The sequence below is a fragment of the Notamacropus eugenii genome, chromosome 6 (genome assembly GCF_028372415.1).
Source record: "Notamacropus eugenii isolate mMacEug1 chromosome 6, mMacEug1.pri_v2, whole genome shotgun sequence".
Taxonomy (NCBI): domain Eukaryota; kingdom Metazoa; phylum Chordata; class Mammalia; order Diprotodontia; family Macropodidae; genus Notamacropus; species Notamacropus eugenii.
This window is the reverse complement of record NC_092877.1, coordinates 153,166,970-153,180,556: the sequence shown is the minus strand read 5'-3', so window position 1 is coordinate 153,180,556 and position 13,587 is coordinate 153,166,970. Positions and strand designations below refer to the sequence as shown.

Sequence of the window (13,587 nt, the reverse complement as noted above, 5' to 3'; positions counted from 1 at the left end):
GAGTCTCATCTGGCCAGCCCCAAAGTAAAACCTCACCTCAGAATGTATATACACTTCAGAGTTAGAGAGCATCACAACCCTTGAGAACCAGTGCCTCATTAGAAATTAGCAAAAGGTGCGGACCTCCCCTAACCAAGTTTCCCTAAATGGGCAGGCCCATTAATAAGTGTGGAAAATATTTAATCGCATTAGCATTACAGGTTGAAGCGTCCCTATCCTCATTTGCCTTAGGCCAAGGATGCTCCACGGGTTCAGCCAGCTGAAGACATGAAAGGACCCTATCCTTTCAGTAGAGATATGAACAAATAAATTAATTTCATTTGTGATTCCAAACACAGTGTGACTCATGCTCATCACCTTCCAAACAAAACACAACCAAAAAATTTCCCTTTGCTTCCTCAGAACAAAACATGGATTGTCCTTCAGAGGTCCTTTGCATCACTTTCTGGTTTTCTTAGAATGACTTCTTTCCTTGATGCTGACTGTATTGTGAATGAATCTTGAAAAGGCTCTGTGTCATATGATCAGAGGGGTACAAATCTGCAGTTGGAAAGGACCTTAGAGGCGGCCTGGTCCAGCTCCTTCATTTTATAGGTGACGAAAATGAGAACGAGGAGACTGAGGGACTTTTCTGCAGTCACACAGGTAGTAAGAATCAATAGGATTTTGAGGTCCTTCATTCTCTTGGTCCCCATCTCCTAGATACTTTCTAGCATGTTCATCCTTAAATGTGGCACCTAGAACTAAAAATAGGGACAGCTAAGTGGTTCAGTGGATAGAGTGACACGCCTGGAGTTAGGAGGACCTGAGTTCAAATCCAGCCTCAGACACTTACTAGTTCCATGACCCTGGGCAAGTCACTTAACCATGTTTGCCTCAGTTTTCTCATTTGTAAAATGAACTGGGGAAGGAAATGGCAAACCATGCCAGTATCTTTGCCAAGGAAACCCCAAATGGGGTCACAAAGAGTCAGGCATGACTGAAGAAGAACAACAAAGTAGAATAAAAGACACCAACTTAATGAACCTGATGTGGATGCAAAAGGAATTCTGATCAGTTAAGGTTTTAAAACGACATGTATAGAAGATGAAAATAAAGGCAAGTCACTGAAGACAAATACAAAAGAATAACATAGTCCTATAAGAATGGCCAGGAAATACTAAATCCCAGAAGAATCTGAGCTTGTTAGTGAAAACAAAAGATAATGAAAAAAAATTTTAAGCTATGAAGGAAGCAAGAGCAATATTGAATAAAGGATTGTTTGCAGTGCATGCCAAGTACTGAAATTTTATTTTCTATCTGTTTTCCTTCTACGGAGAATGATCTGACTGAGAAAGAATAAAAAATGTCTGCCATGGAATGGAAACCATAGACAACTAAAAAACCTGCCAGGTACATCTAGCTGGTTTCAAAGAGTTCAAATCGGTACATGCAAATGAACTAGGCAAGGACAATCCTTCAGATTTCTTTTCTCACATCCCGCAAAGTTTCTAACATTTCATAGGACACATCAGTAAATACTTGTTGCTTCATTAGGCATATGCTCATCTCTCTCTTTAGGACCCAACTCTCCTCATCTATAAAGTACATTTGCCTTCCCTTCTTTCCAGGTCCCATTTCAGTTAGGTGTCTTCTCTCAGTTGTCAACTTGATCCATAGTTAAATTATTTGTTGCCCTTGATACTGCCACTCCCCATCTCCTCTTAGAATCACAGAATGTCAGATCTGGAAGGAACTTTAGACACTAGCTAATTTGGGTGGCACTCAGGGATAGAATCTAAATCTCTAGACCACTAATTTAGCATTTTCCATGCTAATGACTGAATTACCTAGACTCGCAGAATGATAGAATGAGATCAGAAGTTACATAGTTCAAACCATACCCAAACAAGAATTCTTTCTACATTCTATCTTGCAATTGGTCAACCAGCCTTTGCTTAAACACTTCTAGTGAAAGGGAATAAAGCAGTACAGTCCCATAATATTGGGGAAATTCTAATTATCAGGAAGTTTTCCTGATATCTTACTCCAAATCATTTATCTGCAATTTCTACCTGTTCTTCACTCTTGTGGACTCTGGGATTATGCAAAACATGTCTGATTTCCCTTCCATGTTACAGCCCTTCAAATACTTGAATTTATTCAAATTTCCCCAAATCTTCTTGCTGTTCAGATGTTTTTCAGTTGAATCCTATTCTTTGTGACTCTATATGGAGCTTTCTTGGCAAAGACACTGGAGGGGTTTGCTTTTATCTTCCCCAGCTCATTTTACAGATGAGGAATGGAGGCAAACACGGTTAAGTGATTTGCCTAGCGTCACATAACTGATAAAGATCTGAGGCTAAATTTGAACTTGGGTCTTCCTGACATCATCCTGGTTATATATGCACTGTACCAGCTAACTTCCCTCCGTCTATTCTTCATCTGGTTAAACAATAACCTGTAAAAGGGAATTTTCTAAGGTATAGACTCCTTTTCCATAAACCCCATTGTCTGTAAATTACCTCCAAAATGAAATATAAAACCCAGTGTTTGCCTCTTAAAGTTCTTCCTAACCTGATCCTTTCCTACTTTCACAATCTTCTTACACCTTACTCCTTTACACCTAGTCCACCGTGCAGTGGCGCTGGTCCCCTTGCTGTTCCTCAAATATATCACTCTTTCTCTCAACTCCCAGTGTTTTCACCTTCTCATACCTAGAATGTTCTTTCTCCTCATCTCCACCTTCTGGCCTCCCTGGCTTCTTTCAAGTCTCACCGAAAGTCCCATCTTCTGGAAGAAGCTTCCCAGTCCTTCTTAATCTTAGCATCTTTCCTCTGAGACGGTATATATAATGTTTGTACACAGCTGTTTGCATGCTGTCTCTCCCATTAGACTGTGATCTCCTTGCCAGGAGGAACTATTTTTTATCTTTCTTTGTATCCTTAGCACTTAGCATGAAGACTTGCTGGGGATGGAAGCTCAATTCCAGGTGGACAGTCTCGGGCGGGTAAAGGTGGGAACTTCTAAATCTTAGAGTTCTCACGAGGCCCCCCCAGGAAACGACTGGGAATCGAGGTGAACCGAGCTATCTCGTGTATTTCCGCCTCTTCCCGTGAGAAATGTGATGGGAGAGAGCTCTCCCCGCCCTCGAGATTGTCCCGGATCTGGGCACACTATTGTTATCTAACAGCACGGTATTCAGATGCAAACTATGCTGCTGGAGAGTTTAAGTAGGATCAGGAAAGCCTGAAAGTGCTCTTGGGCAGAGGGGCGCGGAGCGGACAGGACACAAGGCTCCGCTTTTCCTCTCTCTTCTCTCCCCTCCCCCTCTCTCCCCACTTACACTTCTACTTCCAATCTCTTATTGTAAGATCTTTGCCTCCTTGGGAGATTCTTCGCTCCCTCCTAAGGAAGAATTCCCCTCCCCTTGTAACTAGACCCTGAAATAAAGCTCAACCCTTGTTCGACTCTGGAACGTCCTTTCTCTCATACGAGCATCCGGTTTGGCCAACCGAAGACCTCCGATAGAGGTAAGGGAAGACTCGGGTAGCCCACAGGCCTCTAGGCCTGGCAAAGACTGGCACATAACAGGCACTTTATAAATAATTCTTGGTTTGATTAAACGCTCATAGTTCCTTCAACCCATGAGGTCTGAGCAGTGCACAGTCCAGTGGGATTATTACCTTTTTAGCCTTGGACACTATGTTTATTTTAATGAAACCTAAGATCTTATTGCTTATTTGGTGGCCATATCACACTGTTAACTCATAATGAGGTCTACTAAATCTCCCCTTAAATATTTTTTTCAGAGGAATTTTTGTCTAGCCATGCCACACTCATCTTATATTTATTAAATGAATTTTTGAATCCAAGTACAAGACTTTAAATTTACCCATATCCATATTGTTTCACCTTATTAGATTTAGTCATTTTAGCCTGCTGAAATCTTAGGGGTCTTGATTCTATTATCCAATGTGATAGCTATCTTCCCAGCTTCACGCCATCCCCGAGTTTGATCAACATACTATCTATGTTTTTATCTGAGCCATTGATAAAAAAAATATTAAAAGGTATAAGAACAAGGACTAATCACTAGAATACTCCATTAGAGACATCCTTCCAAAATGACATTGATGTATTAAAGACTATTCTTTCTCACTATTCAACTACTTCCAAATCCAACTATCTGTACCCTATTTTAGTCCATCTTTCTGTGTTTTTCCCACAGGATACCAGAAATGACTCAGTAAAATATTAAGGGACTCTACATTTGAATAAAGGATTACTGAAGACCAAAAAGTCCTCAAGTTCAAAAGAATACATATAGTTAGGCAGAATTATACATCACAGTGGCCAAAAGTAGTTAAGGTATTTGAGAGTATGGTCAACACTCATAAGATTGTAAACGGGGCCAACCAGCTATCCAAGGGGTGGGGAACCTGAGGCCTCAAGGCCACATGTGGCCCTCTAGGTCCTCAGGTGTGGCCCTTTGATTGAATGCAAACTTCATAGAACAAATCCTTTTAGGAAAAGAATTTGTTCTGTAAAACTTGGACAAGGACCTAGAAGATCACATGTGGTTTCAAGGCCACAGGTTCCCTACCCTGACCTATTCCTATAACTTAGATGTAGCTGCCCTTCAATGCCAGTTAGCAGCTTGGTACAGAGAAATGTTTCTGTCCCCAAATTATATCTCACTAATCCTTCCCATTTCACTAGAAAATCTCTGTAATAAAATCAATATTCCAAGGCCTAACTTCTCAATAAACCACTAACTTCTTTTTCCAACGCCACGCCAATGTGGTAGTAACTTTGGATTCTTGAAGATTGTGCCAGTGAATGCAAGAGGTCAAAAATCTTGCCAGGCTAGAAAACTTTTAAGTAAAAGGTATCCAGAGGACCTGGCCAGGTCCATCACCTGAAAGGTAGCCACCTAGTGAAGATACTTATTTCTTTCAGTTATAACAATCTTCTAAGACAGAGAAAGTTTTGAACTGAATCAGTGCTGGGCTCCAATGAAATCATAAATCTTCTGACATGCTGACCTAACATCTGTAAATAATTAGTACTACGTACAATAATCGTAAATGGCCAGGACACAATGGTGTATGTATATACATATACACTTCTCCCACCCCCTTTTGACAGTTCAGTCTCTTTGTTCTTAACAGTGCTTTACTTCTTGACATGATTTCTTCCTCTTATTGTCAAAAGAAAAAAAGGGCTTTAATGAAGCAATCCTGGCATTTTTCTGACAACACACACTACTTCAAAGGTCATACACAAAGTTCTTTCCTCAGTTCTGCCTTATATGATTGTTCTGCATAAAGGACATTCTCTCCTTCTTCTAGTACAATATGTCTACTCTCTTTGCATAAGACTTGTCCTACTCCTAGCCAAAAAAAAGCCCAAAACAAAATGAAACACAAAAATCCCCCCACTGTGCTACAATAACACTCCACTATTTTGAGCCTAGCATTCCTGTTGAGTCCTAAGAAGAGTGAATGTGGGGAGGGGGAGAGAGGCACAGCTGGAGACTAACAGACATAGTTACAGAGACAGAGTCACAGAGACAGAGAGAGACAGAGGGAGAGACACACAGAGAGAGACACAGAGGCAGAGACAGTGATAGAGGCAGACAGACAGAGAGAGACAGAGGGAGAGACACACGGAGAGAGACACAGAGGCAGAGACAGTGATAGAGGCAGACAGACAGAGAGAGACAGAGGGAGAGACACACGGAGAGAGACACAGAGGCAGAGACGGTGATAGAGGCAGACAGAGACAGAGGGAGAGACACACGGAGAGAGACACAGAGGCAGAGACAGTGATAGAGGCAGACAGAGACAGAGGGAGAGACACAGAGACATACAGAGACAGAGAGACAGAGTGAGACACACACACACACACACACACACACACACACACACACAGAATTCATGTTGTCTCACTCCATTAGATGGAGTGCTTCCTGAGACCACGGACTGGTTATTTTTCTCTCTCTTGGTACCCCTAGAGCTTAGCACAGTGCCTTACACACAGTAAATGTTTAATTAAATGTTTGTTGACTTGGCAGAGAAGAGATAGAGACAGAGAAAGAAAGCTTTTGGCAAGGTGACGGGGTAGTAGTAACACAGACACACATCCCAAACAGAAAAACATACTAAAAGCAGGGCGCATGGTACGTTACTGGGAAAGGGAGGAAGCCAGTTCTAGGAGAGGAACTGGGTAAGCGAGCGGACTCTGCCAAATGCACGCTGTCTCTCCCGACAGGGGAAATGATAAGGCGCAGGCCGTAGGCTGGGGTGCGGGTACGGGGGTGAGGCTCAGCTGTAGGGGAAGGAGCCTCCGAACTTTGTGGGCCCTGCTCGCCAGGACAGCAGCCCTGCGCCCTCGCCGGGCACACCGAGCTCTGCCCCTGCGTTTCGCCGGGCTCCATCCAAGCCTGCAGCACCAGGCGGTGATGGAGAGCCTGGCGGCCGAGGCAGGGCGCAGGCAGGCCGGGCGGCCGATAGGGCTGTCCTGCTGTTACCTGAAGCCGCCGTGTCTCCCCAGAAAGCCGAGGCGCAGCCGATTCGCACTGTGCGCGGCCCTTCGCATCCTTCTCCTTTCCCCGGACCGCCCCCGCGGGTCCCAACCTTTGTCCCCAGCCGGCGGGACGCTGCGCAGCCGGAGATCGGCGCCCGCAGGCGCCCGAGTCCGAGCCCGAGTCCGAGCCTAAGCCGGAACGGGAGCCCGGCAGCTGGAACTGGTCCTCGCAGAGGCAGCAGCAGCAGGGTCCGGGGGCTGCTCATGGCAGCACGGACCTCGGGCTCTCTCCAGATCCTTTTTTGTGCCGGGTCCCCAAATCCCGGAGGGCCACAGCCACCACCGAGTTAGAGGAGGCAAGAAAGCCCAGAACCCAACCAACTGGCAACTAAGCTCCTTCCCTCTTCCTCCTTTCCAGGGCTGGGCGGAGAGCGCTCCCAACTGTTGCCCTCACCACCCCCTGCAGGCCGGCCTGGGACTACACTGCTTGCCTCTGCCCAGCAGTGCCCCTACGAAAGCCTGCCCAATTGCCTTCGCTCCATCTAGCCCTCCTGTCGTGTGCCCTGCGCTCAAGTCCTAAGCACCAGAGGTTTGAGAGCTGGAAAAGGCCAAGGGGAAAAAATCTTTCTGTCCAACTGCGTGCCTCACTCGTTGAGTTCGTCTCATCTCTTCTGCCTGTTCGTCTCCCTCAGGCCTCTGTTCACTGTTCTCTGTGGCTCTGTTTCCTCCTCACCCCTCAGTTTAGCATCTATTAGGAGTACTTGCATTTTAACATTTTAAAAGGATTCTTGAAGACAAGACTTCATGACCCAAATAATGGTAGAACGTAGACGGTGTCTGATAGTAGGAAGAGGAAGCAGGCCACGGGAGGCTTGTTCTTCAGGTTGTCCTTAATTATGTCCTTAATTATGTGAGCCATTTTTCTGATGTACTATATGCTATAAAGACGGTAAAGTTCAAGGTCTGAAAGTCATCTTTTTTCCCCATAAATAGTTCTCCTCCCTTTCCCTCTCCCTCCACTGTGTCTGTCTTTCTTCCTCACTCATACTGCTCTTTTAGAATCTCTCTCCTGAGTTGTTACTTGGTACTTCTTCGTAGACACTGACCCAGAGGGCTCCTCCACTGACAATACCATGGTAGTCTAAGCAGGAAAGACACCTGGCACATCACAGTATCTGAACCCAGTACCAGAAAGGGGGGTCTTGACACTTGCATCAAAGGATTTAGAACTGAGGTAGGATTTAGAGGGCATCTATCCTATTCCCCAACCTCCTTCCCTTTTGAGTGAGGAAACAGACCAAATGAGTCTATGGTCATACGTAAGTGAGGAACAATGATTGAACTGCATATCTTCTGACTCCAAGCGCAGAGAAGGGCCCCTTACTGCTACAGGTGTTCTCCCCTGGGGTGTACTTCTCAATCAAACCTAGAACTATATTTTAGACTCCTTGAGGGTAGCAGCTACATCTTACTTATCCTTATGTTTTTCAGATATTTTTCACAGTACATTACCTGATACTTCAATATCACTGAGGATACTCCCCCTGTTGTCCGATTAAATCCATCCATACTTTATCACTCTATGAGGTTCTTTTCCTTCCCTTTCAATAAATCTTCCATAATACTCTGGAGCAAAAGAATGAATGAAAAGCCCTTATTAAGTGCTTACTGTGTTCCACACTAAGCATGGGGGAAATGAAAAAGAGCAGAATGAGCATGTTGCACAAATATAACTTGAATTCCAATTTTGAGAATATACTACTTCATTTTCAGGAAGACACAATCTTTTTTGCTTTCACCCTCCTCCCTCCCTTCTCCCCAAATGTTGTATTAGTGCTAGACATGAGGGATGTACCACCTCTATGTTACCGTTTTATTATAGTGCTTTTTACCATAAGCATTATAAGTACACATATATTTATATTATACATGTAATATATTTTATTATAATGCTTTGATGAATCCCTGACTTGTCAATGAGCACAAATTTCAGCCAAGCCACATCTTCTTCTACATAAGTCATGTCCTGTAAATATTCACGAGGGGCTACAGTGGACTAAGGGACTTCCTCTGGATCTTCTGACATTATATCGATTACAAATAGAGCAGACCTCTGATTTTTGTTACTCACAAAACATCAAAAGGTGTTTTGGTTGGTTCCAACAACCTCTTTCAATCATACATCTCTTTGAAAATATCTTTTAGTGCACTCTTCCTGCACAATTCTTTTGTTGGTTACATGTTCCAAAAGAGCAGTGTGGTCCAGTGGGTAGAAAATTGGTCTTAAACTAATGAAGAAGGGTTTACGACCTACTTGTAACACATACTTTGTGACTCTTTGACTATGGCTGACCTGGTAAAAGAGAGTAAAGGAAATTTTTGCACTAGGAGGTATTCACATTGATAAAAGCAAAGGATTGGAACAAGTTTTATTTATATACGTATTATATCTGTATGTATATAAAAGATAAGATCTTTGAAAGTAGGGCTTCTTTCATTTTTTGAATTTGTATCCTGAGCTTCTAGAACAGTGCCTGACACAAAATGGGCACTTAACAAATGCTTGTTGATTAAGTGATTGTATATGAAAGTGTGTGTGTGTGTGTGTGTGTGTGTGTGTGTATGTATGTATGTGCGTACATCTACTATGCCTCATTCCCTGGTATACTTGAAGAAATATGCAAATATACATACATAGATCTGTGTATATGTATGTGTGTAGATATTTTCAAGGACTGGTTCAAAGTTTCATGGTTCATAGAGATGCAGCAACAAGAAGATTGAAAGACCAGAAGACTGATCTTTTAGGTAAAAGTTTGAGGCCAATGCAACCAAAATTCGGAGGGATGTAGTATATTGGGAAAGAATTTTTACAGCTAATCTTGGGGACAAAGGCCTCATTTCTAGAATATATAGAGAACTGAGTTGAATGTACAACAATACAAGTCATTCCCCACTTGATAAATGGTCAAAGGATATGAACAGGCAATTTTCAGAGGAAGAAATTAAAGATATCTATAACCATATGAAAAAATGCTCTAAATCACTTTTGATTAGAGTGATGCAAATCAAAACAACTCTGAGGTACCCCATCACACCTATCAGATTGGCAAACATGACAGAACAGAAAATGATAAATGTTGGAAAGGATGTGGGAGAGTTGGAACACTAATTCATCGTTGGTGGAGCTGTGAGTTCATCTAACCATTCTGGAGAGCAATTTGGAACTATGCCCAAAGGGCTACAAGAATGTTCATACCCTTTGACCCAGCAATATCACTTCTATGACTGTATCCCTAAGAGTTTATAAAAATGGGAAAGGGTCCCACATGTACAAAAATATTTATAGCAGCACTCTCTGTAGTGGCCAAGAACTGGAAATCAAGGGGATAACCATCAATTGGGGAATGGCTGAATAAATTATGGTATATGAATGTAATGGAGTACTATTGCGCTATAAGAAATGATGAACAAGAAGACTTCAGAGAGGCCTGGAAAGACTTATATGATCTGATGCTGAACAAAAGGAGCAGAACCAAGAGAACTTTGTGCACAGCAATGACCACAGCGTGTGACAGTTTTTTCTGGTAGACTTGGATCTTCATAGCAATGCAAGGACTTAAAAAAAAAATTCCCAATGGTCTTCTGAGGCAAAATGCCTTCCACATCCAGAGAAAGAACTATGGAATTCAATCACAGAGTGTAACAGATCATTTTTGTGTGTGTGTGTTTAATGTTTTGGTTTGTTATATGATTTCTCCCATTCGTTTTAATTCTTCTACACAGCATGACTGTAGTGGAAATGTATTCAATAGGAATCTATTTGTAGATCCTATATAGAATTGTATGCCATCTTGGGGAGGGAGGGGGGTGGTGGTGGAGTAGGTAGGGGGGAAAAAAACCTAAGTTTTATGGTAGTGATTGTAGAACACTAAAGATACATAAAATTAATATAATATACATAAAAGCATAACAAACATAAATATAAAAATAGCTGAAATGGCAGAAATGTACAGACTATGACATTTGATAGTGGCCTCCAATGACAAACCAAAATATAATGGTAATGATAATTTAAAAAAGCTTGAGGTCATTAAGTATACTGTGTTGTTTCCCAAAGACAATCCATATTCTTCTCATCCCCCCTATATATAATATAACCTGCACAATAGGTAGTTTCTTGTTTTGGGGTTATGTTTTGGTTATTTGTTTGGATAGTTGGGTTCAGTTTGACTGAGTGATTATCTGTCTCACTTATGAGGTTTTGCAATGTTGTAGGGCTTGATGCAAGCAGGATAACATAATCTATAAACTGAAGCATCTGAAGGATCCCACAGTTCTAAAGGGAATTCCTCTTTCCTTTGGACTTGATGCTAAACATATTCCTTGAAAACAGCAAATGTCTTTGGCAAACATATAACTCTACTTTTTGCCCTGTTTAACAAGAATTATCAGTGTTGTTGGACAAAATTATCTCTGTTGTCACATCTTTCAGAATTTTGTATAATTTGGACATACCTATGGAAGATATTTTGCCATAGGGGGACCTTTAAGGTGACATTTTGTGCTACAAATCAAATGTATTTTAATGGTCAACAAAGATGCGCAATGGGATATTACATTCTATGCGTCTTTCAGTGACTGCAAAGATGTCTACAGAATACTGTTTGTGAGACTGACTTTTCCTTAAATATTATGTTGATACAAATGATTATCAAGGATGCATGACCTAGAATAAGTGAATGAATTATTCTCAGAAAGATTTTGTTGGAAAATAGGAGTATAAGTCCATATTTTCTTGGTCAGTTTGGGGAGTGCATGGGAATTATTTTTTTCCAAGTGATTGGCATCCTTTCCTTCTTTCAGATAGCTTAAGAACTGATCCCTTAACTCACTTAGAATTGTTTTGCCTCTGGCAAGGATCTATTTTATATGTATTTGGTTTGGTCCAGATGCTTATATGAGTTTCTTTAGTGCCATTTCACCTTCCTCAAGCAGTGTTTTAGGGGCTGTGATGCTGTAGACAATGTGATGGTTCCAATATTACTAGTGGAGAAAATTGTTGTAGAAATTGTTGTTGCTGCTTTTTCAGTTGTTTCAGTTATGTCTGACTCTTTTTGGACCCCATTTGGAGTTTTCTTGGTAAAGATACTAGAGTAGTTTGCCATTTCCTTCTCTAGCTCATTTTACAGATGAGGAAATTGAGGTATATCCAGCCCTATTCTCTCCTCTGAGCTTTTGTCCCATAGCACCAATTGCCTACTAGACGTTTTACACTGGATGCCCTGGAGACATCTTAAACTACGCTTGCCAGCACCAAACTCATGTTCTTTTCCCCAAAACTCTCTTTTTTCCCAAAAGTCCTTCTATATGTTAAATGTTTGACCATTTTTCCACTGTCCCAGTTTTGTAATCTCAGCATTATTTCTGATTCCTCATTCTCCTCACTCCACATATTCAATCAACTGTCAAATTTTGTCATTTCTGCCTTTACAATATCTCCCATAGCTGTCCCTTTCTCCCTACCTCTCTACCATCTTGGTTCAGGCCCTCATCACTCCTTGCCTACATAATTTCAACAGTCTCTTAACTAGTTTCCCTGCCTCAAGACTCTCCTCACTGACCTCTATTGTACATACTACTACTAAAATAATTTTCCTTAAATGCAGATCTGATGATATGTCTCTCCCACTCCATCAAATCAACTGACTTCCTATTGCTTTTAGGAGAGGTTATAAATTTCTCTTTTTAGCTTTAAAATTCCTGTACTACCTGGTCCTTATACTAACCTATTTTTCTAGCCTCATTATACTCTCCCTCCTGTACTTTGTGATGTGGCCAAATTGGCTTTCTCACTTTCCCCCATATTCCACCTTTCACCTTCTTATGCTTTTACAGGCATCACATGCCTAGATTAAAGTTCCTTCTCACCTCTACCTTCTCTTCCTTTAAAGACACAGTTCAATCACTATCTTTTTCATAAAACCATTTGTGATACTGAATTCCCCCCAAACTATATTGCATTTAACTGCTTTCCACATATTGTATTTATATTATATTATATTAATATTTGAATATGTATTCATTTTGTCCTCCATTAGAATACAAGATCCCTGTGAGCAGGGACTGTTTCTTTCCCTACACTTGCATCTCCCACTAGCACAATGTCTGCCATATATCACGTACTTAATGATTTCTGTTGATTATATGACTGTTAAAGCTTTGACAAGTTTATCATAAGAATCCGCAATAGAAACACCTTTTTCCAGCTACCTCTATCCTTCTCATTCACTTTTTTTTTATCATGTTCAGCTCCTCATACCTTCTAAATCAATAAAAGCTTATGTGTATAAAACAAACGCATCGCTACAGTGACTAAGTCTAAAGCTGTTGCCACATTCATCCAGCCTGGTGTGCTCCTGTGATTTACTATCTTACCACTAGATGTCTCTGTTACATTAAGCATTTCCCTATCTCGGAAGTGTGGCACCTCAAAAATAAATATAATATAGCCTCTGGAACAGGAAAATATCTTTAGATATCTAGTCGAATTCCATTTCTTTATAGATGAGGGAACTGAGACTCAGAGAAGTTAAGTGACTCCTTATAGGTCGTGCACCTAAGAATCCCAGCTGGGATTCAAACCCAGATTTTCTAGATTATCAAGTTAGAAGGAAGGAGTATTTCAAGTCATTAGATGAAGTGAAGCCTCCAAGGAAATATAATGAGATTAGTTAAGCAGACTCAGTCATGTTCTATGGCACTTAGATGAAAAGTAAGTCAATTTTTCCCCCTTTTTTGGTAAAATTTTTTATTCATTTGAAACATACAAAACAAGAAAAAAAACATTCCCATGTACATCAGCAGAACATAGGAGAGGATTCAATATAAAATAATAAATTTTCCTTTCAAAAAAAGCTATGTAACAAATACTATACATTGTTCTCAAAGCTACCCAGCTTTTCTTTGTTTCCTTCTAGGTTTTATTTTGTTCTCTGATGTGTACTTTTTACTTTATTTTTCCCCTGCCCTTCTTTCCTCCTTGCCCTAAAGAAGACACACACATATACACACATA

The 13,587-nt window shown here is 41.2% G+C and overlaps 1 protein-coding gene across 4 annotated transcripts in view; it reads right to left on the bottom strand.

Annotated features, from left to right (window-relative positions):
- The window catches only part of LOC140511973 (uncharacterized), a 146,657-nt gene extending 139,711 nt beyond the window's left edge, over nt 1-6,946 (bottom strand). For 2 of the 4 annotated variants that reach the window (XR_011969737.1, XM_072621315.1), the window contains exon 1: nt 6,515-6,946. Coding sequence is in view for 3 of the 4 variants with exons in the window: in XM_072621315.1 (XP_072477416.1) it covers nt 6,515-6,776 (262 nt within the window). In the remaining variant the exon portion in view is untranslated. The remainder of the gene's footprint in view (nt 1-6,514) is intronic. The other 2 variants (XM_072621314.1, XM_072621316.1) reach the window with 1 other exon arrangement.
- Between the last annotated feature and the right edge of the window lie 6,641 nt (nt 6,947-13,587).